Source organism: Neomonachus schauinslandi, chromosome 4 (genome assembly GCF_002201575.2).
Source record: "Neomonachus schauinslandi chromosome 4, ASM220157v2, whole genome shotgun sequence".
In the NCBI taxonomy this organism is placed as follows: domain Eukaryota; kingdom Metazoa; phylum Chordata; class Mammalia; order Carnivora; family Phocidae; genus Neomonachus; species Neomonachus schauinslandi.
In genome coordinates, this window is record NC_058406.1 from 159,427,666 (window position 1) to 159,453,213 (window position 25,548).

Genomic DNA, 25,548 nt, shown 5'->3' on the forward strand with positions numbered 1-25,548 from the left:
TAAAGATTATTGTTAAATTGTATTTAGTTATTTCCATGGCAATATTTATCTCTTTGTTGCAAATTCTCATAGCTGAATTGCTTAATTGTAATTTATGGAATTCCAATGCAGTTAATATATAGTGCAAAATCTGAATCTAAATTACCCATTTAAGAGGTATTATATTATAAATCACGTAGCACTTTTTGTCACTTAGAACAGTAGACAGTGCAACTCCAGTGAGCTCTTTTGGGAGTAATAACAAGTTCCAGTTTTGCTTCTTAGTACTGAACTGAACTTACCGCTCTATCCCTCACATATTTTACTGAAATAGTTTACTTCATTCTGGCGCCTTGTTTTTATTTACATGCTCTACACCAAGGTGCATACTCCTTAGTTTACTTACCTATTGCAGCAGAATATTTTATGTCCCTATGGCTACTGCCAAGTCTACAAATAAAAGAAAACCTGTACTTGCATGCAACATTAAATCTTTTACTACCAATTTAAGTTTCTGTCTGCTGTTTGTTGTTATGGCTGCTTTTCTGTGCTAATGAAGTATTCCTGATGGTCTTCTTGTGGGAAAAAAACACTTTTACTCTTGAGATTTTAATGCTTTTTATAGTGGATTGGTTTACATTAAACATAACAACTGACCTACGCGCCTAATTAAGCAACCATATTTCAGCTGGACCTATGCGTGCATAGACCTTCTGGACCTCGTACAAACCAAATACACTGGGACAAATTTTTCTCTTCAGAGGATTGGTTTACAGAAAGTGTCAGAATCACAGTCCTTCTATGTAGATGCAGTATACATTGGACAGACATCTACAGTCTCGGCATGGGATGGTATGTTGTATCATTTCATATCTAGTTAAGCCTTCTAAATCTCTTGTAGTAAAATCTTACCATGGAAATGATTTATATCCCCTAATTCAGATAGAAACATTAGTCTCTAAATATTTATGACTCATTCTTTTATCTCAATATTATTATTTAAATCATATTATTTTTTATTCTAAGGATAAATGTACCCTTACTTTAAACTTTGTCATTATAGCAAGAATTAGTTTTAATGGTCCTGGATTCTGTTTACAGATATACAAACGGTGGCAAACATTTTCATTTTGCTTTGTTTGATTTTTGAGAAACTAACTATGAAGATATCTATTCCTAAAAGGCAACTGTTGACTTTGACAAAAATTCAGCTATTTCCACGGACTTCATGGTGATAATTAATAATACTTAAATGAAGTATTCTGGTAGTCTAAGCATTGTTTTTTTAGTCATGTCAGTAGACCCAAATATATGAGCTGTGATAATAAAATAATTAAAATTAAACTGTGATCTTTTAAAAAAAATCAACCTAATTCCACTTGATCTTAGCCAAAAGGCTGAGAAGCAATAAAAATCAACCTAATTCCAAACGGTCACCTTGAAAAGTGACTACTACCATTTTTCAGTGGAATTTTAGAATCCTTTCCTTTGGAAATATTTTCAAGTGCAAGGTCATGAGTCAACTGGTAACAAATTAAATGTTAACTATTTTAGAGTGTCTTCTTTTGAATCTGCTCTCACCAGACCTACATTATGATTGGTGGAGCACATATATAAGATAGTTCACTTGTGCCCAGGTAAATGTAGTTCACTAAATAACATGCATTTAGCACCTATCATGTGGCAGGCACTGTGCTGGGTACTAAAGAAATTGCCGTGAGCAAGACTGTCCTCCTGGTGCTGTCATCATGGAGCACACATCCTAGTGAGCACCACTTTCAGGAACCTAGAGCAGAGCAGAACTAACAGGTGCACAGAAGGCTACCTGGAACCCAGGGTTTGTTGACTTTTAAATATTTTCTTTTATCTGATGAGGCTTATATGTTGACAGACTTTAAAGCTTTATATTCTAGAAATAAAAGTTTACTAAACTCCAAAATCTACTTGCCTTAAGATCTTTCTAAAATTTGATTCTACACAGCTTATTCCATGACATGGATATAATTTGAGGATTTTCTTCTTAGCAGCAAAGTCCATGCAATTTTATTTCCCATTTATTCTATGTTCCTTAGAAATGCCAAAGAGAAGACTTCCAGCATTAGCAAGTAAAGGGATATTTTTAAAGCACTTTCAGGTGAATCACACCAAAATTAATGGATCAAGTATGACCAACCAATATTCTATCACCATGACTTCATATAATTGCAGTTATAATATACCCATGATGAGTGTGAGCTTTGGGCAGGTAAGCCTAGAATTTTACAAGTTACTATTTTCAGTTTATGGGAAATTAGCTTTGATTTAGTTTCTTACTTTTTTACATTTTTCTTTTACTTTTTACCCATTTGTCCCCAACAATAACATCTCGTATAACTATAGCATAATAGCACAACCAGGAAATTGATACTGATACAATCTACCGATCTTTTTTTTTTTTTTTTTTTATTCATGAAAGTCAGAGAGAGAGAGAGAGGCAGAGGCAGAGGGAGAGAAGCAGGCTCCCCGCCTAGCAGGGAGCCCGATGCGGGACTCGATCCCAGGACCCTGGGATCATGACCTGAGCCGAAGGCAGACGCTTAACCATCTGAGCTACCCAGGCGCCCCACAATCTACCGATCTTAATAAGATTTTACCAGTCTTACAGGTTTTCATTTGGGTGTATGTGTATATAGTGAATATATGTGTAGTTCTGTACAGTTTTATCACATGTGTACATTCATCTGACGACCATAAAACCGTTCCATTCCAAGGATCCCTTGTGCTGCTACCCTTTTATAGCCACAGCCAGCTTCCTCCCTCCTGTTCCCCCTTATCTGGCAAACACTACATCTCGTCATTTCAACAATGTTCTGTAAAATGGAATCAGATCTTACATAATCATACCAGTATATAGCCTTTTGAGATTGACGTTTTTACTCAGCATATTACCTTTGAGATTCTTCCAAGTTGTTGTGCTTGGAATTAATACTTCGTTCATTTTGATTACTGAGTAGTAGCAAATGGTATGGATGTACCACAGTTGGTTTAACCACTTACTCATTGAAGGACATTTGAGTTGTTTCCAGGTTTTTGCTATTATGAATAAAGCTGCTGTGAATGTTTTATCTACAGGTTTTCTGTGACATAAAATTTTCATTTTTCCATATTAATTGCCCAATGGTGCAAATATGAGGTCATGTGGTAAGGACATGTTTAGTTTTGTAAGAAACTACCGTATTCTTTTCCAAAGTGGCTGTACCATTTTACAATCCCACCAATGTTTGAATGATCAGTTTGTGCACAAACTTGCCAGCATTGACATGATCACTACTTTTTTAATGTTAGCCATTCTGATGGGTATGTACTGTAGCTCATTTTGGTGTTAGTTTGCCTTCCCTAATGGCTAATGATATTGAACACCCATATAACCTCTTCTGTGAAATGTTTCTTCATGTCTTTTGCACATTTTCCACTTGGGTTATTTACTTATTATTTTTTAAAGCTCTTTTATGTTCCCGATATGAGTCCTTTCTCAGATATGTGGTTTTGCGAATATTTTCTCTCAATGTGTACCTGGCCTTTTCGTCTTCTTTATAAGGTCTTTCACAGAATGAAAGTTTTTAATTTTGATAAGATCCAGTTTATCAATTTTTTCTTCTATGAATGGTGCTTTTTGGTTTCAAGTTTAAGAAATTTTTGCTTAGCCCGAAGTCCTAAATGTTTTTCTATTTTTCTCTGAAAGTTTTATAGCTGTCCATTTTATATTTAAGGCCATGATTCATTTTGAGTTAACTTTTGTATAAGATGTGAAGTTTTAGGTCGATGTTCCCTTGGCTGTGGCTGTGGCTCCAAATGATCCAGCACCATTTAATGAAAAGGCTATTGTTTCTCAGTTGAATTACTTTTGCACCTTTGTCAAAAATCAGTTGGGCGTATCTGTGGAGGCGTATTTCTGTATTCTCTATTCTGTTCCATTGCTCTGTGTGTTGATTCTCTCACCATTCTCCTTACTGTAGCTACGTAGTAAGACAGCCCTGGATAGAGTGATTGCTCTTACTTTATTCTTGTGAAAAATTGTTTGAGCTCTTCTAGGTGCTGTGTCTTTTCGTGTAGATTTTGGAATAAACTTGTGAATGTCTACAAAAATCCTGCTGGCATTTTGATAAGAATTGCATTAAACCTATACATTGTTTTGGAGAGAAGTGACACTTTTATTGGTCTTGCAATTCATGAACAGATGATGTCTCCATTTATTAGATCTTCTTTGCTCTCTTTCATCAGCATATTTAGGTCTTCTTTGATTACTTCCACCAACATTTTCCAATTTTCAGGTCAGATCCTGTACCTCTTTTGTTACATTTATATGTATTTCATTTTCTTTGAAGTAATTGTAAATGGCCTGTGTTGCTAATTTGGGTTTCTACATACTTGCTTTTGTATATAGCAATTATGTGATTGGTTTTCGTGTTGATCTTATATCCTGCAGCCTTGCTGAATTCCATGAATTTTTACAAAGTAAATGCCCTCACATAACCACTACCCAGATCAAGATAAAGAAAATCATTACCTCCCCAAGAACCTTCCTTGTGCCTTCCCTTAGTCATTAGATTACTCACTCTTTACCCCTGGATAACCACTGTTTTGACTTCTACCACCAATAAATAGTTTTGCTTGTTTTTAGTCTTCATATCAGTAAATAATACAGTATGTGCTCTTTTGCATCTAGCTCCTTTTATTTGCTATTGTGAGATTTATGTGTTGCATGTAGCGGTAGTTCATTCTTGGTCATTGCTTTACCATATTCCATGGTGTGACTATACCACAATTTAACCATCCTATCAATGGGCTTTTGCCTTATTTCCAGTTTGGTACTATTATGAATAAAGCTGCAATGAACATTCTTGCATATGTCTTTTGGCAATTATGTTTATTCACTTCAGTGGGCAACTGAGGCTTACAGTTTTAAATTCCACAAGATACACAGACAACTGTGAGGGATCAGAAGCAGGAGACTATCATTTTCACTATTAGAGTTACAATCTATGAATTTTTAGAGCACGTGTTGCTTTTGTCAGTTGATTGGCACTCAACCTTAGGTTTTCCTGAGTCTGGATCAGTCTCTGTGCCGATTATATACTATTGTATATTGTTAGTTTTATAGTCCCCATATGCTATTTCTCCAAAAAGAACTTTAGTTTTCTGATAGCTAAGGCTTCATCTTGTGTTTCCCTGCCTCCCCACAGTGATTAGCACTGTACCTTGAATGGAATGCCTGTTCAATAAATATTTGTTCGTTGAGTGATGGAGGGTACACTCTGAATTAGTGAGGTATTACTGTGGTTCCAGCTTATTGCTGCCCAGATGACTGAGTTGACTTTGGCCTCATTATTGCAGCTATGTAGGTATGGCCCATGTTGATTTATGTGACTCTCCTTAATGTTCTGAAGGATCCTGAATACCTGAGCCCCATTTATGTCATGTCACAGGATTGTACAATAGGGAAATAGAAATCATGTTAGCCGTTCTTATGTTTAATCATTTTATCAATATTTATTTTGGAAATTAGATAATCACAAACGAGACAGAGAATGAGTCTGTTTACAGAGGAAATAATTGGCCAGGGGAGTCAAAGATTCGTATTCAAAGAATTCAAGCCGCGTCCCCACCTCTAAGTGGCAGTTTTGACATTCAAGCTTATGGACACATCCTCAAAGGTATATGACAAAAGTTCAGAACATTGGCATGCATACATATATATATATATATACATATATATATATATGTATATATATATGTATATATATACAGTGCTGATCTACGCAATCATAATGAATATTTTGGTGTATTTCTTTCTAATATAATTTCTCTACATAATTTATATAGTTGAGATAATGTTAGTAATGTAAAACTAAATTATCCAGAACAAATTATATTTTCACTTTTTCTTCATCGCCTCTCCATATATAATAGGTTATATTTCCAAAGGTTTGTTTTTCTTTTATATCCCTTGGCTTATAAGGTTATCTATAATGTTAATCAGTATTCAAAATAAAAATATTTGAACCAAGGCTATAATCTGAGGTATATTACTCGTGTAATTTTTGCTTCCAAGAGATACATAAATTCTTGGCATAAATGAGATACAAATTTCATTTTCACTATATTGAAGGAGGACAGTTGGCTTCTAAGTGGTAATATACAGTACACATTTCCTGTATTTTAAGGGTGAAATTTATTTGTGAGTTTTTCACTCTTCCTATTTCCTGTCCTTGTGTGAGTGCAGGCCTTCCTGCCATGGTGTCAGCTGTGGATTTACAATTTGCACTCCAGAGCGTGGAAGAAGTGGGCCGTGTCTCAGTGACACGTGAAGGAACCTGCGCTGGATACTCATGGAACATCAAGTGGAGAAGCACATGTGGAAAGCAGAATCTTCTACAGGTTCCCTCAGCTGGCTTGGTTTTTGTTCTCTTCTGGGTGTTGCTTGCTTATCTGCACCCTGCCTCATTTTTTTTTTCCACCCTGCCTCATTTTTATAAGAATTTGAGACTGCCTATACTTTTAAAAATGCGAACTATAGACTAAACATGAAAAAAAGGAAATTGAGGATAAGATTGTTCTCAATTAAGTTGACAAGATGTTCTCTTTTGTGGAGAATTGTTCTTGGTACTTTATTTGCTGTCCCCTCTGGAGAGAGTCCAGGAATATGTGTTAGAAGACCCTTGACAGGGGCAGGAAGAGGCCAGGCAATGCCAGTCTCAGAACTAAATCTGGGTCTACCTAATGGGGGGACCAAGTATAATCACCCTCGCTGTCTATAATTCTACCACCATCCACTAGAGCTGCATTCTGGGGACTTGGATGCTTTTCTGGTTATGAACTTTAAGTTCATAAGGGAGTCACATGTTAAGTTGCCATCTAATAACCTTTGCTTAGTTAGAGTGTGAAGGGGGCAGGGAACAGGGGTCAGGCCCAGAGTATGTGAAGGAGAGGCGTCCAGAGGTGTCTGGGGGCTGAGATTGTCAAACATTAAAAAGATGATGCTTTCCAGTGACAGAGAGAGAGAGTCTCTCTCATGCACCATTGGTGAGAAAGTCAATCAGTATGACCTTTTTAGGGGATTATGTAGTAGAGTCTGAATATAGATACCTCCTGATTTAGCAATCTCAGCTATTTAACTCTATACTACTGAAATAATAACACAAATATGAAATGATATAGGCACAGAGGTAGTCACTGCAGCAGTATTTGTAATAGTAAAAACCTAGGAACCTATCCTCATCAGTAGAAGAATGCTTGCTAAAACGCCACAACCTTAGCATGACTGCTGTGCAGCCACAGGGAGACCTGGATAGTCACCTGGAAAGATGTTCATGACATAAGGTGGAAAAAATACAGCCGTCTACTTGTGAAAACATTGTGGGGGGAAAAAGGAGAAAAAAAAGGTATGTAAGTGTAGCATATAATGTACACACATAGGCTCTGGATGTGGAAAATAGTGAGTCATAAAGAAATGGAGGTTATTTAAGAAAATGCATGGTCTAAAATGAGAATTAGAAGATTCTGCAGCTGAGCAGCTCTAGTGACTGGTCTTCTTCTTGGTATCTCTGCTGGTGTCTGTGCACTTACCCCCCTCCTCTTTTCTGATCAGTCTCCTCTGCTTGCTCATCATTTCTGCTTCTCATCACCACTTCGGCACACACAAGGCCCAGCATGGAGACTTCTTTCTCTTTGTTAGCCACTGTATATATCAGAAGCCTGCCATCTTGGCAGAGGGATTTTTGGAATGACCAAGTTGTACACACTGATTTGATTTGATTCATTTTTATTATTGGCCAAAAAATATAATTCCACGAGTGAATGAAAAACCAGGATAATCAGGGGTGAAAATGCTGAAGGAGAAAAGTTGACTTTCGGGTGGAAAGAGGAATAAATTATTCAGCTATTCAACAATCATTTGTCAAAGCAGTCATATTCAGAAAAAGCATAGAATGTTCTGGGAAAATAAAATTTATTAAATTCATTTTCCTGAGACATATTTTACTCTAAAAATTCAGGTTAATTTTACTCATTTAATTCAACTTGTAATTGATACAATCTATGGTAAGACAATAATCTGAGCATTTTATTGGGGGTAGATTATGCTCATTTGTGAAGAGGCTCCTTTTTCAAAAAATGTGACTAAAGTGTTTTCAAATGCTTTTTTTTAAATCCTTGACTTTTATTCACTTTCAACCTTGCTTAATTTTAAAAGAAAAACTAGTGTGGTCATATTTATCATAGCCTTTCTAGTAAAATAATTTTGTATAACAATAGATTAATGACTCCAATATTATTGGAGAAAAGGCTAATATGACAGTTACGAAGATAAAGGAAGGTGGCTTATTCAGACAACGCATACTTGGAGACCTACTTCGTACACCCAGCCAACAGCCACAGGTATTCTTGAAACTTTCCTCATAACATTTAACATAATTTTAAATGTGTAACTACTTTGTAATACATTAAAGACCAGGGGCGCCTGGGTGGCTCAGATGGTTAAGCGTCTGCCTTCGGCTCAGGTCATGATCCCAGGGTCCTGGGATCGAGTCCCGCATCGGGCTCCCTGCTCCTTGGGAGCCTGCTTCTCCCTCTGCCTCTCTTTCTCTGTCTCTCATGAATAAATAAATAAAATAAAAATCTTTAAAAAAAAAAAAACTATCTAAAGACCAGTTAAACAGCAGGGATGATGTCTTTATTTTCATGTGAATATTTGGGTCAACAGTTGATCAACTCAATAATATTATTTTATGACTTTTGGGGAAATTATCATCCTTATGATAAAAGAGTGGATTTTTAAGCTTTACTACTGCCTGTTAGAATTTGAAAATATATTCTTTTATTTAATCTTTATAGTCATTCTGTGAAGTAATTATTACTACTTTAATAATGAGAAAATTAATATATAAGGAGTTTAAATGACTTTCTCAAGAGCAACCTTTATTTTCCTTCATAGCACTACTCACCACTAGGGCATAATATGTATTTACTTTTTAAAAAAATTTATAGTCTTGGGGCGCCTGGGTGGCTCAGTCAGTTGAGCATCTGACTTTGGCTTAGGTCATGACTTCAGGGTCCTGGGATTGAGCCCCGCATTGGGCTCCCTCCTCAGCGGGGAGTCTGCTTATCCCTCTCCCTCTCCCTTTGCCCCGCTCATGTTCTCTCTCATGAGCTCTCTCTCTCAAATAAATAAATAAAATCTTAAAAAAAATTTTTGATAGTCTTGTGCAACTGTCTGTCTCTTCCCCACCAGAGAATAAATTGAGTGACAGCAGGGATGTCATCGTTTGTGTTTAATGTTGTATTACTGTATTTTAACATTTATAACTGTGCCTTTGCATAGTAGGCACATTTGCTGAATAAATGAACGGTCAAGCAGAAGAAATACAAATGAGTAGATTAATTTTTATAAACACACAAGCAAACAAACAAAATTCCATCATTTGTTTAAATCCTATGCATATTCTCCTTAGCCATGCTACCCCTGTTCTCTTTATTTGAAGGTTGAAGTCTATGTCAATGGAATTCCAGCTAAATGTTCGGGTGACTGTGGGTTTACGTGGGATCCCATGGCCACTCCATTAGTATGGGCCATAAACCCGTCTCAAGGTAATCTGCTTTTTAACTTGGAGTAGAGGGTGGAGGACAACTAACAAAACTGTATACTAATAATGATTTTTTAATATACTAGTTTCACCAACTCAGGCAAGCAAACATTTCTACATAGTTAAAAAAAATCTATCAGATCAGAAAGCTGTGAAAAGAGCATTTATTACTTATATTTGAAAAAAAAAATCGTATTTGAAGTTGGACTCCCCAGTCTTCTACTTCTCCAGTTTCACCACGTTAGAATCAGTCTCTAAAATTTCACACTGATGAGGCATTTTCGTGAAATTCTGCTTGCTGGGGTATTAACAGGAATCTTTGATCATATGAGACCACTTCTAGGAGATTTAGTACTACAACGCTGGTAATGAGACAGCTGCTGTTTAGTAAAAGAAAATAAGTAGGTCCTAGACCTGAGAACTGGAGAGAAAAAATATTGCCAAGATCTCAGTCTTGGGCGAAACATTGAACTATATCTTCATAATATGTTATTACTTTAAAAAAACGTGATTACACTTTGTGTCTGAACTCCCAAGTACTGAAGTAAACAGCAGGACTAAGGATTGTTCGGAGTGGCCTTTTGTTTCAGTCAGAAAGGTAAGCTCAGGTGCTACCATCTCAGATTTAATATTGGTGGCTAGTAGGAAAATTCATCTGCTAATTATGTATCAGGAGAAAAAAGGGAAATTTTAAAAACCACATCTTTGTGTTGAAAGAATATGTTCTTCAGACTTTTTTTTACAGTAATGATATTACTTTGGGACAATTCATGTCACAGGGGGTCAAAACCATCAAGGATAAGAATTTGATTAACTCTCATTTGGTTGTGGTCCTTTGGGGTATTTATATTTTTACATCTATCCTTGTATTTTGTAATGAATTTCCATTTTTATATGCACTTCCTGAAAAAAATTGTTTCTTAACTCAAAATAATTAATTATCTGAATTGACTTTTGCCCTATTTTGATAAATTTAAAAATAAAGTATAAATATGCTGTAAAAAACACCTATATTCTCTTCATTGAAAATTAGCACTGTTAGCATTTTGTCATATTTACTTCCAATCATCAATTTAAGAAGGGAAATATTATAGGAATAGCTAAAGTCCTCTCGAGGCACAATCTCTGGTTCTAGTCCTTACAAATCTCCCTAGAGGCAGTCACAATAATTAATTTTGTGTGTATTCTTCCATGCCATTTTTAATACCTTTTGTATATAACATGCAGATATGGTAATTTTGCCAGTTTTTTTAAGCTTATGAAAGAGATGTTGAAATGTAAATATCAGAGCTATTACACTGCAAATATCATTTGCATCTGACTTTTGTCATTCAGCATTCATTTTGAGAAATAGTTATATGGTTTTATGTATGTCCAATTCATCATTTTAAAATACTTCATGAATATACCGATTTATTTTTGTCTCTATTGATGGACGTTTAGATTGTTTACAATTTTTTGCTTTTACACATAACTGTATTGAACTTTGTTGCACAAATCTCCTATTGCATACATGCTAGAGCTTTTTTAGGGTATATGCCCAGAGACAGACTTGCTGGATAATAAACAAGTTTTTGTGTGTTCAGTTTATTAGATAACCAAATTGCTCTCCAGAGTTCCTGTACTTGCAGCAGGCATGAGAATGCCGTATTCCCCACATCCTTGTCAATACTTGGTATCATCAGCTTCCTAAGTTTGGTCAATTTGATGGGTGAAAGGGGTTATCTCATCATCATCTTAATTTGTCTGTTCCCTGAGGAGTAATGCATGTGAGCATCTTCTCATATGTTTCTCGGACATTTGGGTTATTTCTTCTGCAAATTGCTTGTTAACATCCTTTATTCATTTATCAGATTGTCTTTTTTCTGTTGCCTTATAGCTGTGTATTATATATTATGTTTACCAATCCTTTGCACATGTCTTCTCCCAGTATGTCACCTGCACTTTTAGTATCTTGCTTATGGAACCATTTCAATCACTGATTTAGTCCAATTTATTTATCTTTTCCTTTATGGTTAACCATGGCTTTTTAATCTTATTTAAGAAACCCATCTCTACATTAAAGTTAAGATGTTTGATTATGTTTTCTTCTAAAATTCTAGAGTTTCGCATTTTTCATTCTTAGCTATTTAAATCCATGTGGAATCCATGTTGTGTGTGATGTCATATAAGTAGGGTGACCATATCATTTATCAATCAAATCTGGACACTAGAGTGAATGGAAAAACATTAAGTATAAGGTGCAGAGACAGTGGGTGTACCCTGGTAATATCTCTGGCACTTTAGGATGTGTGTCACCCTAGATAGAGGAATCTTATTTTATCACAAGTGGAAAGTGCCCACAACACATATTGTGCATGCAGTTCATCCTTTTCTCATGAATTTGTGCTAGCAATTCTGTCATAGTAAAAGTTACCATATAGAGGTGACTGCTTAATTTGTTTGTCATAACAGCAATTTTCCTTTCCTTATGTCATTCTATACTGCAGTCAGATGATTCTTCTGCTAATCCCTATCAACATAGATTTAAAACATGAAACAATGTAGAGCAATTCAATGGAAAAAATTTACCATTGGGAAATATGTGTCTTTTTTCCCTGCTTGCTTATAGGCTTATTGTTTATAGTCTTTAGAAGATAGGCTTATTTTTCTCTGCAAAGCATTTGATTTTATAACAACAGATTCTGTGGGTTTTTTTCATTTTAATATTGTTGTTTAAAATCATCATTTTCAGGGACCTATGAAGAAAGCACAATTCTAACCATATCAGGCTCTGGATTTTCTCCCAATTCAACTATATCAGTCTCAGTTGGACCAATGGGTTGCTCTCTTCTTTCTGTGGTTGGTAGGTTCTTTGTAAAATTATTATTATTACAGCTAATTGTTTTTCTCTAAGAGAAAGTAGACTCAAAGAGCAGTATTAGGATAATACTTCTCCTATAGAGTATGCTATAGGGGCATGAAATTGGCAAACTTCTCTGGATAAATGCACTTTTTAATCTTTGCTTATGACCACAAACTAATTCTTTTAGTATTGTACAGTGTCTTTATCCTATAACAGTTAATTTTTGTTCCTTTCCCCTCATAAAGTGATTATATAAAAGCTCTCCTTCTTTGGTATGTTTCTGGGACACAAAAATATATGAGCTGCTACTCTGGTATTCCATGGTCCTTTCTGCCCATGCTTTGACAATGTCACATTAGTAATGCAGAAAAAGGACATGGCCATCTTCCCTGACTTCTAGTCCAACAAAATCTCTATCCATTAACACAGAATTTCAAGATTATTCACATTTTCTACTCTTGAAAAAGTGAAAACCATGATTATTTATTTCCCTAAAAATTATCTTTCATAATCCTAGGTATTTTCTTTAACTTTAATTACATAAGCAAATTCACCTTCCATATAGTTAAGTTGTTTTTAATTTAGATATCTGTGCATTCTTGAGATCTAAGTCAATAATGCACTTGTAATATAAATGTACATATACTGTTCTAAATAAAGTGTGAAGGATAGGTTTTCATTTAGGTTTTGATCACCTTTCTTGATGAAACCTGATATTTTACTTAGTTTTGGACATAAATCATGTATTGAACCAACATTTTTAGAATTATTGATATAAATGATTTTACAGATTAGGACTTTTAAATTATTATTACAATAACCTTTTTTGTTTTTGGCCACAGTAGAAGTCAGGAGCAAATCATTCACTTTGCTTTTATTATTTTTTCACCTAGCTTTTTTCTAACAGTGTCTGATTCATAACATCAGGTAGCTTGTAAAGACTTTCGTCCCATTAAGGGACATATTCCTTAGATACATTTCTTGGGGTATAAAAATGAAGGCCAATGTTTATATTTACAAATATAAAATTTCAGTAATTTTATCTTACAAACATATTTAATTTATCATGCTTTTCTTTTTTAATCACCAGAAAATGAGATCAAGTGCCAGATTCTGAATGGAAGTTCTGGCCATTTCCCAGTTGCTGTGTCCGTAGCTGATGTTGGACTAGCACAGAATGTAGAGGGTCAGACATTCCATTTCACATATCAGAATCGGATCTCACACATCTGGCCTGCTTCTGGCAGCCTGGCAGGTAATAGTTAATTGTTCTAAACAAAGAAAATTGCATCCATTTCTGTCATGTCATTGTACTGTTTCTAGAACAGGGTGGAGGGAGAAGAACCCCAAGCTCCCTCAGAGAGAACAAAGGAGATTCCCCTTTTGGAAGGCACAGTGATTAAATGGCTGACTAATTCTTTTGTTTCTTATGATGCACAAGTGAGGGCGACTGCTTATACTTACATCTTAAGTTATTGAATTAATATCATCAATTATTACATGTTTCTATAACAAGCTCATCAATTATGTCAAGGTAAGATTTATTAGTTATTATTCTGCTTACAAGCTGCTCCATTTGTAACCATGGTCTCAGTGGAGCTACTTGACCCAGAAAAAGTTCCAGGAACAAATCGGAGAAAGGAAGGCTGACGCAGAAGATGGAGAGAAAATAACACATTTTTCCTGTCCTGCTTCATTTCCTTTGCCTTGGTTTGACCGTGCTCGGTTTTGGATTTTTGCTTTGGTCTTGATCTTTTCGGTGTGTTTTGTGTTTTTATTTTACTTTATTTTATTTTTGTTTTGTTGGGATTTTTTCTTAGTTCCTTTTACTTAGAGATAGTAAAATCTGAGATTTGGGAAGAGTCTTCATTCACTTTCATTCCCACCCACAGAATGGTTGAGCATATAGAAACAGCATAATTTCTCTTTAGGATGAAGAGGACTATATGGAAAATAGTTGCTGCTAGTGATGCCCCAAAGCAAAGGGTGGCTCCAAATCTGTTATTTCATGAAATCACTTAGCCCAGTTGCTTTATGGTTCCAGACTTCAGAGCTCTGGTTCCCAGATGGGGTGGTGATTATATGCATCTCAGATCTGGTCCTTGATTATTTGCCAGCCCATCTCTTTGCCAGCCTAACTCTTGAATGATGAGTTAGATTCTTGCCAAATTTTCCTTTTGTTATTGTCGATCTATTATTGTTATTGTTGTTTCCCTTTGAAGGTGGTACTCTTCTGAGTGTATCTGGATTTGGCTTTAATGAAAATTCAAAGGTATTAGTTGGAAATGAAACCTGCAATGTGATTGAAGGGGATTTGAATAAGATAACCTGCAGAACACCAAAAGTAAGGCATCTGATTTCAGTCATTTTTTTTTCCTAAAAACTTATGAACATCTCAGTAGATTAAACAAGTGACATTTTTACCTAGAAACTGTGGCATTACAGTGTTGTTCTGTACAATTATTTCTCCAACATCTCTCTGCTAAGATCCAAATATGAAGCATTATATCCACATTCTAGATACTTACCGTTTAGAAAGACAGACACATAAACCAGTGTTAAACCGTGTGTTCCACTTGAAATAATAGAAATAGATACAAAGTAAAAATAAAATATAGTGAGGAGAGGCTGAGAAAGAGTTTCACAGAAAAATTGATGGCCTATCAGAACTTGAAGGATGAATGAGAGTTGACCAGGTAAATGCCAGGATGAAAATATTCAGTACTAACAGTCTAAAAATAATTCAGAGAAGCAAATCTAGACATTTTTTATTTCTAAAAAAAGAATTTATGTCTTAAATGTGTTAAAGTTTCAGTTTGTCAATAATAAATAAATAAAGCAAATACAAAAAAAAAAAACATGTGAAATTCCTCATGTAATATTGTATCTTAGCACCAGTCGTTGTTCTTTATCTTAAAAAATAGTGTCTAGATTTAAACCAAGACTCTTGTTTGCTTATTATGTGCAAAAGGATGCTGGATCCAGTAAGTAACATTAAAAAAAATTGAGCAGACTCAGTGTGGGTATTATGTAGTTGAAATCTGTAGGAAAAGTAAATTTGAACACGTGTTGGACCAAATGATGATGAAAATCTGGAGGATATGGTAAACAAAAACTGTGTTTAAATTATGTCATTCACTTAAATGCTGAGTGCACATTAAGCAAATACTACATTCTGGAAAAGCGTTTTTTCCTAATTGGGAAGTGTATAGATATTCTATCAGTGAAAGCGCCAAACATTTTTCTTAGGGATCCAAGTGTCTTAGTCTCCAATTCTGAAACTAGGTCAGCAAAAAGATATAATAATGTGATTTGTCAGGGAAGAGGAATAAAAAATTACATTTGAGTATGTTTTAAGAACAAAATGTCAAAACTTTTAGCACCTTTGCTTTATCAATTTAAAAAAGTCACTTGTCCAGGGGCGGGCATCTGGGTGGCTCAGTCGGTTAAGTGTCTGCCTTCAGCTCAGGTCATGATCCCAGGGTCCTGGGATCGAGCCCCCTGCTTGGGGCTCCCAGCTCAGTGAGGAGCCTGCTTCTCCCTCTCCCTCTGCCCCTCCCCCTGCTCCTGCTCTCTCTCTCTCTCTCAAATAAATAAAACCTTTTAAAATTTTAAAAAAAATAAGAGTCACTTGTCCAGAGCATCTTAACTATATTACAGAGTCCTTAGGAGTCCAATAATTAATATGCATTTAAATTGGTCATAAACATCCTCAAAACTACTATATCATATACCTTTATCTAAAAAATTAAAACATGTAGCCTACATTGGATACCACAGCTTTCTAAATATCTGAAAAATGATTCTGATTCATGACTTTGAAACCAAACATCTTCAGCAGTTTATTTTGAATAATTCTATTTGTTTTTAGCCACTGGATTTCTTTATCTCAACATTTAATATTTTCTAATTTTTTTCTTCTTATTTCAGAGAATTGAGGGTACAGTTGATATTTCAGTTATTACCAATGGATTTCAAGCCACAGCAAAGGATGCTTATAGTTATAATTGTTTACAGACTCCAGTTATAACTGATTTTAGTCCAAAAGTACGAACGATACAAGGTAAGAAAAATTTCAATAAAATCAGTCATTTGACATATATATGTAAGATATATGTAAGATAAACATGTATATGTAAGATATATATACATCACATAGATAAATGTGAACTATTTGTAGAAAGGTTTTTGAAGCATAGTTTCTTCTGCAGTTGTTTCTTAAAGCAAAACCAGGCACAAGTTTTTTTTAAGCATACATTAGTCTATTTATTATTTCACTTTGAACATGTGTAATAAGGAGAAAAATGTTAAGTTTTTTAGAAAGTACTTTGCCATCTTTTTTTTCCTGTGAAACAATTAAAAATGAATTTTATCTCTACATGGCAGCTATCAATTCTTTCACTGATTTCTCTTTTGCCTCTGCAAGCATTAGGATTTCCTAAATCCAACAAAAGATAAGAAATGAGTTAGTTTATTTAATATGCAAATTTTATGCCATATAATAAGTTGAATCTTCTTGTAAAAGTTTTATTCTCTTTTAAAATAATAGGAGAAGTTAATTTAACAATTAAGGGTTATAACTTTGGAAATGAAATCACACAAAACGTGGAGGTATATGTTGGAGGAAAACCCTGTCAGATTTTTCAGTGGAACTTCACAGATATTAGATGTCTTTTGCCCAAGTTGTCTCCTGGAAAACATGATATCTATGTAGAAGTCAGAAACTGGGGCTTTGCATCAACAAGGTATAGTAATGTCCATAAACTTGAGGAGTTGTGGAATACATGGGGCCAATGGTTTGGGGATAAGAAAAGAAATAACCATTAACTTTATAATATTTCAGTTGCTTTTTTCACCTATCTACATCTCCTTTTGCAAAGTGTTCTGAGAATATCTCATACAGTGCAATCTGTGCTTAGTTTTGAGGCCAATACCATTCAGGTTAGGTTGTAAGATTCTCTGTGGAACTAGGTTTATGTATATATCACATATTTTTCATTCTGGAAATACTTATCAAGCAGTTAGTAAGGGCCAGTCGCTTGCTCAGTGCTGGATTCACTGTGGAGAATAAGAGGGACATGTCCTCCACTCTTAGTAGTGCCCACAATTTTGTTGGGGAGGCAGATTTCAAACAGAAGATTACATCAATAACTTAATTATAAGTGTGAAAAAGGCCATGAGTAAGAGGTAGCAGGTCTGTAAGAGCATATAATAGAGAGCACTAACTTTTCCTGAGGGACAGGAAAGCATTCTCTAAAAGGTGACAATTAAGCCAAGAAATGGGTAGGAGTTGCCCATAAAGGAGAGGAGGACAGAATCCTTCTCCAGCTATTTCCTTTAGGTTACTATTCAGTATTTTCTTCCCGGAAGCTGTTTGTGAAAATTTTAGTAAAATTTTCGTTCTGGCAAAAGAAAAGTACTGGTTTAGAATACTTAGAAAAAGAGGAAACTGAAATAGAGGGATTTAAAAAAAAAAAGGCAGGTACACCTGATGTCAGAATAGGAGAGATTATTGCAGCAGAATTTTGAGGTAAAGGAGGATAAGCAACAGTAAATATGAACCCCAGAACTACATCCCCTCTTCAATTCACATGGCAGAGTTCACATAGGTTCCAGAAGAGCTGCTGGTTTGTGCTTTGGCATGAGGGAGATAATGAGCAGAATTGACAGCCTACAAAACTGGTTATTTCAGTGACAGTTCAAGAAATATGAATTCAGTTATGCTGAGGAAGTGAACTAAAAGTTAACACAAAGACTCATTTTCCTCATGGTGAGAGCTGGGATGTAGGAGTCTCCTCTAAATACCAGGTCAGAATATCACTGTACATTTCGATGGTCTCCTAGCAGACACATTGTCTGTAACAAAGCAAAATAAGTTTAAAACTCTCTCATTGAAATACTGGGAAGGGAGATCATGACAAGCGTCCAACATACATAGAATAATAAATCTAAATTAGTTGCACAAAACTTTCATTTCTTATATAAAATGTATGGAATTTCATCTCTATTCCCTTATAGATAATGCCGCCTTTATGTTTTACTCTAATGAATATATAAAATATTTTAAAGGACATCATATATTTCTTGTGACCTCAGTTCTCATAACCACATCTTTCTCATAATATTTTAAGATTCTCCATCTCAAATTATTCTTGCCATGGGATTTTCAGAAATCTAATTTTCATTGTTAGGGGAAAACTATTATTATATATTATTATTTTATATAGTACATTACTACATATGCTATGTATGTTATTATTATACACGCACACACACAGACCATCCAACCAAATTAATTATCAGATTATTTAGTTCGAAAAAGTAATGTCTAATTAAATATTCAACTACTTCCTCTTCCTAAATGAATCATATCCTAATAAGAGTTTAGCAATAGGACCTCATGGAAAACTCATCGAAACATCTATTAATTTTTCTTTTGCAGAGACAAGTTGAATGCTTCTATACAGTATACTTTGGAAGTGACTGCCATGTTTCCACAGAGGGGCTCTTTATATGGTGGAACTGAAATCACTATAATGGGTTTGGGGTTCAGCACAATACCAACTGAGAATACCGTGCTCTTAGGTAAGAGCACCCTCACAAAAGGGTGTTATCATTTTTTTCACTTTAAAAGATGTGCTTAGGGCGCCTAAGTTGGTTAAGCATCTGCCTTTGGCTCAGGTCATGATCCAGGGTCCTGGAATTGAGTCCCAAATCGGATCCCTGCTCAGTGGGGAGTCTGCTTCTCCCTCTGCCCCTACCCCCACCCACCCTGCTCATGCTCACTCTCTCTCTCACAAAAATAAATAAATAAAATATTTTTAAAAAATAAAAAATAAAATAAAAGATGTGCTTTTAGGTGCTGAGTTATTACACAAATACTCTCAATCATGGAAACTTTATTTTGCTATTAGCATATAAAAGGCTAAGTGTGTTTGGTTAAGGTGGTAAAGAGAAATTGAATAACTGCTTTTGATTTCAATAAATATTTTATATTTAATATGTATAAAACACTTTAAAAAGTGAAAGTCTCTGTTCTAAAATTAATCAATACTCAAACATGATAGCTCTCAGAAAAGTATCAGAGATTTTACTAAATGTGGAGCTTTTGCAGGGCCTTAACTGTTTACTTCATCTCTATGTTTTACAAAAAATATTTGAGAAAATGTTTTTTTCCCCCATCTTTTTTCTTTTCTTTCTAGGGTCCTTCCCTTGTGATGTGATTTCATCATCAGAAAATGTCATAAAATGTATTCTTCATTCAACAGGGAATACATTCAGGATTACCAGTATTGGAGAAGATTCAGGTATCAGCCAACATTTATATGTTGTAAATTATGGAACATAATTACAACCTGAAGTTGATCTGATTTTTATTTATTTAATACTTCAAAGTATTCAGAGGAAAAAGTATTGCTATTTCTTTCTATAATTTGTCAATAGTTTGTCTCTAATTTATCCCCTTGACATAGGGGGGCACATATAGAATGAATCAGTGGTAGACTTGAGTTTACAAGCCTAGACTGCAATTTGCAAGTTGAGGAATTGCCATTAGGTTTTACTTCAGTACAGAACCTCCCGAGTTATGGTAGTTTGTTATTGGCCATGTGTTTCTAAATAAATATTCAAATTGAAATTATATAGACTTTGGCATGCCTTTATGCCTGAGAAAATTCTTATGTTTTAAAAACTGAACACAGCTTTAAAAAATATTCCATGGGATATTTCTGAACAACTTATTTATTGACTTTCTGATTTTTTTTTCAAATTGTCTCTTGATTATCAGTTTTGGAAGTGTGTGGTTTATTTTTATCCTTCACTTCTCATTATGCACATAAAAATTTAAAAATGTGATACTTCAAAGATAATTATTAAGACTTTTTATTCCTTTTCCTTTTTAAAAAAAAAATGTGTCTCAATTCTTGCTTCCAGTACATGGATTAGGTTATGCCTGGTCACCATCAGTCTTAAATATATCTGTGGGAGACACAGTGACGTGGCATTGGCAAGCACATCCATTTCTTAGGGGAATAGGATATAGGGTTTTCTCTGTATCCAGCCCTGGAAGTGTAATTTATGATGGCAAAGGATTTACGAATGGAAGAGAAAAATCTGCATCAGGTATGCTTAGACTTTGTTGCATTTTGTGTCATGCTTCTCTTTCCTAGATATAATAAAGAGATGTTGTACAGATTTAAAATACTTTTGCATAAATGATATGTGTAAATAGTTGGCATTTTATTGCTGTAGTAAAAATGTTGCAGATTTATAAAAATATTATAAATGAATGTAAGCAAGGTATTTTATATATCAGAGATGAGTTCTGATTCAGAAATATCTTTATTCTGGAATAATCAATTCAAAAAATATCAAAATAAGCAAAATACAAAGAAAATTGGAGTATGTGTTTTAATCATACCAACTTGGTAGCAAGTAACAAACTTCAGTTGATTGGAATCAGCAAATGAGTATTTCTTCTAAGAGAACTCAGTGAAAGTGTGCCTTTTAAACTGTATGTTTTGTTCTATATATATAGCAGTTTGAACTTTTTCTCATGAATACAAAGTATTGTTTGTTTTTCACTGAATGTTGAAGTTTTCTTTAAAATGTGGTAAATTATGCCAGACTGGACATGATTTTCTAGAAAAATTAATGCCGGATCTTGTCTTCCTGGAATGTAATTTCATTATAGAAGATAGTTCTTTTATAGCCAGTGAGTCCTTTCTTTACTACTTCCTGTTGAAATATCACATGCATGAAAAATAAGAATCCTGTCATCTGCATGTGTGTATAAATGATCATTTGAAATTTCTTTTGGAGGATGCGTTAATTGCTTGTGTTTATTATGTACGATCTTATTTTATGGCAGGTTCATTTTCTTACCAATTTACTTCACCTGGAATCCATTATTACAGCAGCGGGTATGTTGATGAGGCTTGCTCCATTTTTCTCCAAGGAGTCATTAATGTTTTACCAGCTGAAACCAGGCACATTCCCCTGCACCTGTTTGTGGGTAGCGCCGAAGCCACATATGCTCAGGGTAAGAGGGCTAGAGATGGAAACCATCTTTACTGTTTACTCCAGTGACATAGGGTGCATGTGACCCTTTTGGAGTAGGAAGCAGATGACTGGGTATAACCCTGCTTTGTCTCTGACCAGCTACATGACCTTGGATAGATCTGGACAGTTCTGAGGCTGGAATCTATTCTATAAAATGAGGCCCATGTTAATGTTGTCCTGCCATTCTCCCAGAATCCTTCTGTGCCTCAGATGAGATGTAGCATGAAAAAATTTTGACACTCTGTATGTGCCTCCCAAAATATATCAAAATGTGAGATGATGTTATTGTTTTGCTTTCCCCATAAGACCTGGCCTTAGACAAATTGAAAAATAAATTAATTTTTATATTCACTCTTCTCTCTTTACTACACCACCTTTGTCCAGGTCTTTATTTTAACTTTGTACTGCCTGAGCCCCTCTTGTCATTAAAACAAAACCAAAAACAATTTTTAATAGAATATAAACCACCACCATTAAAATAAAGAGTAATGCAGTCTGAAAACAGTTCTTGTTTTAGAATATTATCCGTGACTTACAGGCAGTTCTTTTGCCTAAAGGACCTGTGAATTTGCACTCGGGGAGCTCTGTGGCAGGCTGCCTAGCAACAGAACCCTTGTGTGGCCCCAACAATACCAGGGTTAAAAATTCAGATGGATTGGTCTTTGAGCTTTCAAGTTGTTTTTCACCATCTATAAACAACATTAGTCCATCTGCTGGAACACGAAATGAATTGATAACAATTACTGGACATGGCTTCAGTAATCTCACATGTGCTAATAAGGTAAGAATATAAAGATCTCCCGTATACTCAATAAAAGGAAAATGTTTCATCCACAACCTCATAATTTAATTTCTAACAGCTTTATTACAATATAATTCATATACCATATGATTCACCCATTTAAGGTGCATAGTTCAGTAGGCTTTAGTACATTCAGAGTTGTGCATCCATCACCACATTCAATTTTAGAACATTTTTATTACCCCAGAAAGGAACCCCTAACCCTTAGGTATCACCATCAATCTCTTCAACCCTCCCAGCCCTAAATAACCACTAATCTACTTTCTGTCTTTATGTATTTGCCTATTCTGGACCTTTCTTATAAATAGAATAATATACATGGTCATTTGTGACCAGCTTTATTCACTAAACATAATGTTTTGAAAGTTCAACCATGTTTTTCCATGTTTATCAGTACTTCGTTTCTTTCTTTCTTTCTTTTTTTTTTTGATGCATTCAACAGCTCCTGGTGTAATGAAGAATGATTTCCCATAATGCCTAAGTATTTTTTATTATTATTATTGTGTTCAGTTAGCCAACATATAGTACATCATTAGTTTTTGATGTAGTGTTCAACGATTCATTAGTTGCATATAACACCCAGTGCTCATCACAACACATGCCCTCCTTAATACCCATCACCTCATTTCCCCATCCCCTCATCCCCCTCCCTTCTGTACTTCATTTCTTTTTATGGCTAAATAATATTCCATTATATAATATACACATTGTATTCATCCATTTACCAGTCATGGGCATTTAGATTATTTTCATCTTTTTGACTGTTATGAATAATGTAGCTATGAACATTCATGTGTGGTCATAATTTAGTTTTAAGATTAATCCAAGAGATGTCTTAATCAGCCCCCAAAATTATTTTTATGAATAAAAAAGTTTGCACAAGATTAAATTTTTAAAATTTGGTTGTTGTTAATATAAAATTTAAGTTCACACTAGAGTAATGTATTGACTTGTTTCCATATTCATTTTACTTTCAGGTTACAATTGGTAGCTACCCCTGTATTATAGAAGAAAGTAGTGACAGTTCGATTATATGTCATATTGACCCTCAAAACTCAATGGATGTTGGCATCAGGGAAATTGTCACATTAACTGTCTACAACCTGGGCACGGCTATCAATATGCTGTCCAATGAATTTGACAGGCGATTTGTACTTTTGCCAAACATCGACATGGTGTTGCCAAATGCAGGATCAGCTACAGGAATGACAAGAGTGACCATAAAAGGCTCTGGATTTGCAGTTTCTTCTGCAGGTGTAGAAGTCTTCATGGGTAATTTTCCCTGTAAAATTCTATCAGTAAGTTATACAGTCATCAAGTGTGAAACATCTCCTGCTCCCCAACAGCTCGTGAAAGTGGATCTTCTGATACATGGAGTGCCTGCCCAATGTCAGGGGAACTGCAGCTTTTCATACTTAGAAAGCATCACTGCTGTTGTAACAAGAATCTTCCCATACTCTATTGAGGGACCTATAAAAGTTCTTATTGAAGGAGAAGGTTTTGACACTACCTTGGAGGACATTGCTGTTTTCATTGGAAACCAACGGTTCAGAGCAGTAGATGTTAATGAAAATAACATCACTGTTCTTGTGAGTCCCCTCCCAGCTGGACTTCATTCTCTTAGTGTTGTGGTGGGCAGTAAAGGCTTGGCTCTGGGAAACCTTACTGTTAGCAGCCCCGCGGTAGCATCTGTCACACCAGCTTCTGGAAGCATTGCTGGTGGAACTATATTGGTGACCACAGGAAATGGCTTCTCCCCAGGCAATACCACAGTCACTGTTGGGGATGAACCTTGTGAAATTATTTCTGTCAACTCCAGTGAAGTCCACTGCTACACCCCAGCAGGGACAGCTGGAAGGGTCAGTGTGAAGATCTTTGTTAATGCAGTTGCCTATCCACCTCTGTCATTTGCGTATGCCTTGGAAGATACTCCACTTCTCAGAGAAGTTGTCCCAAATACAGGTACTCCAATAGTTTCCTTTTGTTGTCTTGATACGTTATTATCAGTAATATTTATTAGTGTAGAATTGGAATAATGTTTATAAATGATTATTAAGATGTGTTTTTAGACAATCCACTTAACCCAATAAATACATGGGACTTTTCTGTGTAGTTTCCATTTGTAATTATTTTTTGCACATTCTTGGGATAGAATTTTTAGTCAAATTCCAACTTCTGGGGCACCTGGGTGGCTCAGTTGTTAAGCGTCTGCCTTCGGCTCAGGTCATGATCCCAGGGTCCTGGGATTGAGCCCCTCATCAGGGCATTGGGCTCCCTGCTCAGCAGGAAGCCTGCTTCTCTCTCTCCCACTCTGCCTGCTTGTGTTCCCTCTCTCGCTGTCTCTCTCTCTGTCAAATAAATAAATAAAATCTTAAAAAAAAAAAAAACAACAAATTCCAACTTCTATTTTGAAACAAAATCCCCATTAACTTGACCTAAATTTCAAAATGAGGAAGAAAGAGATGGATATCTATGAATTAAAATTGATAATTAATGTCATTAATATTGATAGGCATAGGAAACAACTGTAAAATTCAGAAGTAGGTTACTAGACATTGAGAGTTTTTCTGTATATCTTATTTCCATGAAACTACAATTGGATACTAACTTATTAACTCAACAGAGTTCTTTTTAAGGAGGTAATTGACCCATTCAGATAGAAATAAAATATTATGAAATAAGATTTACTTAATGATTTAACATAACTCATTTTTTCCAAGCTAAGAATAGATTGAGATGTCTTCTTAATTTTTTGTCATTGTCCTATGCTGTTTCTGGTCATCTTTAAGCTCTTAGAATGCTTATCATCTACATAATGAATTCTAGAGAGGCTGCTATAATGTAATGATGAAACGTGACCTTGATGCCTAGGTTCAAATCTCGGTTCTTCTACTTTACAGTGATGCAACTTTGGACAAAGCTTTTTAAATATTAGTTTCCTTATACATGCAAGTACCTGAGGTTAAAGAAATTCATTTGTATAATGTAACTTCGAATGGCAACTTCAATAAAGAACTAATTAAATGTCAGCCTTTTAAAAATAGTCTTTTTTTTAGTTTATATTACCAGAAAATGTGGTCAGGTTTGGGTAAGATGTATTCTCTCCCTTCAAGAAGTTTGCTATTGGAATTTTCTTTGGTACATCAAGTTTTATCATTTAGAAAATTGTGAAAGAGGCAAACATGAATAATAGCAATGACATAGTTTCCCCCATATATTTGTAATCATTGCAAATGATGAAC

The 25,548-nt window shown here is 35.1% G+C and overlaps 1 protein-coding gene and 1 pseudogene across 1 annotated transcript in view; one reads left to right on the plus strand and one right to left on the minus strand.

Annotated features, from left to right (window-relative positions):
• Nucleotides 1-25,548, plus strand: part of PKHD1L1 (PKHD1 like 1) — a 154,151-nt gene that overhangs the window by 42,766 nt on the left and 85,837 nt on the right. Inside the window, exons 22-38 of the mRNA XM_021688369.1 lie at nt 668-831; nt 2,052-2,224; nt 5,525-5,672; nt 6,242-6,396; nt 8,272-8,394; nt 9,498-9,603; nt 12,334-12,444; nt 13,535-13,699; nt 14,667-14,788; nt 16,375-16,507; nt 16,994-17,189; nt 18,887-19,029; nt 19,647-19,751; nt 20,377-20,565; nt 21,314-21,484; nt 22,062-22,285; nt 23,284-24,268. Of these exons, the coding sequence (XP_021544044.1) occupies nt 668-831; nt 2,052-2,224; nt 5,525-5,672; nt 6,242-6,396; nt 8,272-8,394; nt 9,498-9,603; nt 12,334-12,444; nt 13,535-13,699; nt 14,667-14,788; nt 16,375-16,507; nt 16,994-17,189; nt 18,887-19,029; nt 19,647-19,751; nt 20,377-20,565; nt 21,314-21,484; nt 22,062-22,285; nt 23,284-24,268 (3,413 nt within the window). The remainder of the gene's footprint in view (nt 1-667; nt 832-2,051; nt 2,225-5,524; nt 5,673-6,241; nt 6,397-8,271; nt 8,395-9,497; nt 9,604-12,333; nt 12,445-13,534; nt 13,700-14,666; nt 14,789-16,374; nt 16,508-16,993; nt 17,190-18,886; nt 19,030-19,646; nt 19,752-20,376; nt 20,566-21,313; nt 21,485-22,061; nt 22,286-23,283; nt 24,269-25,548) is intronic.
• On the minus strand, nt 1,272-1,388 carry LOC123324595 (annotated as a pseudogene).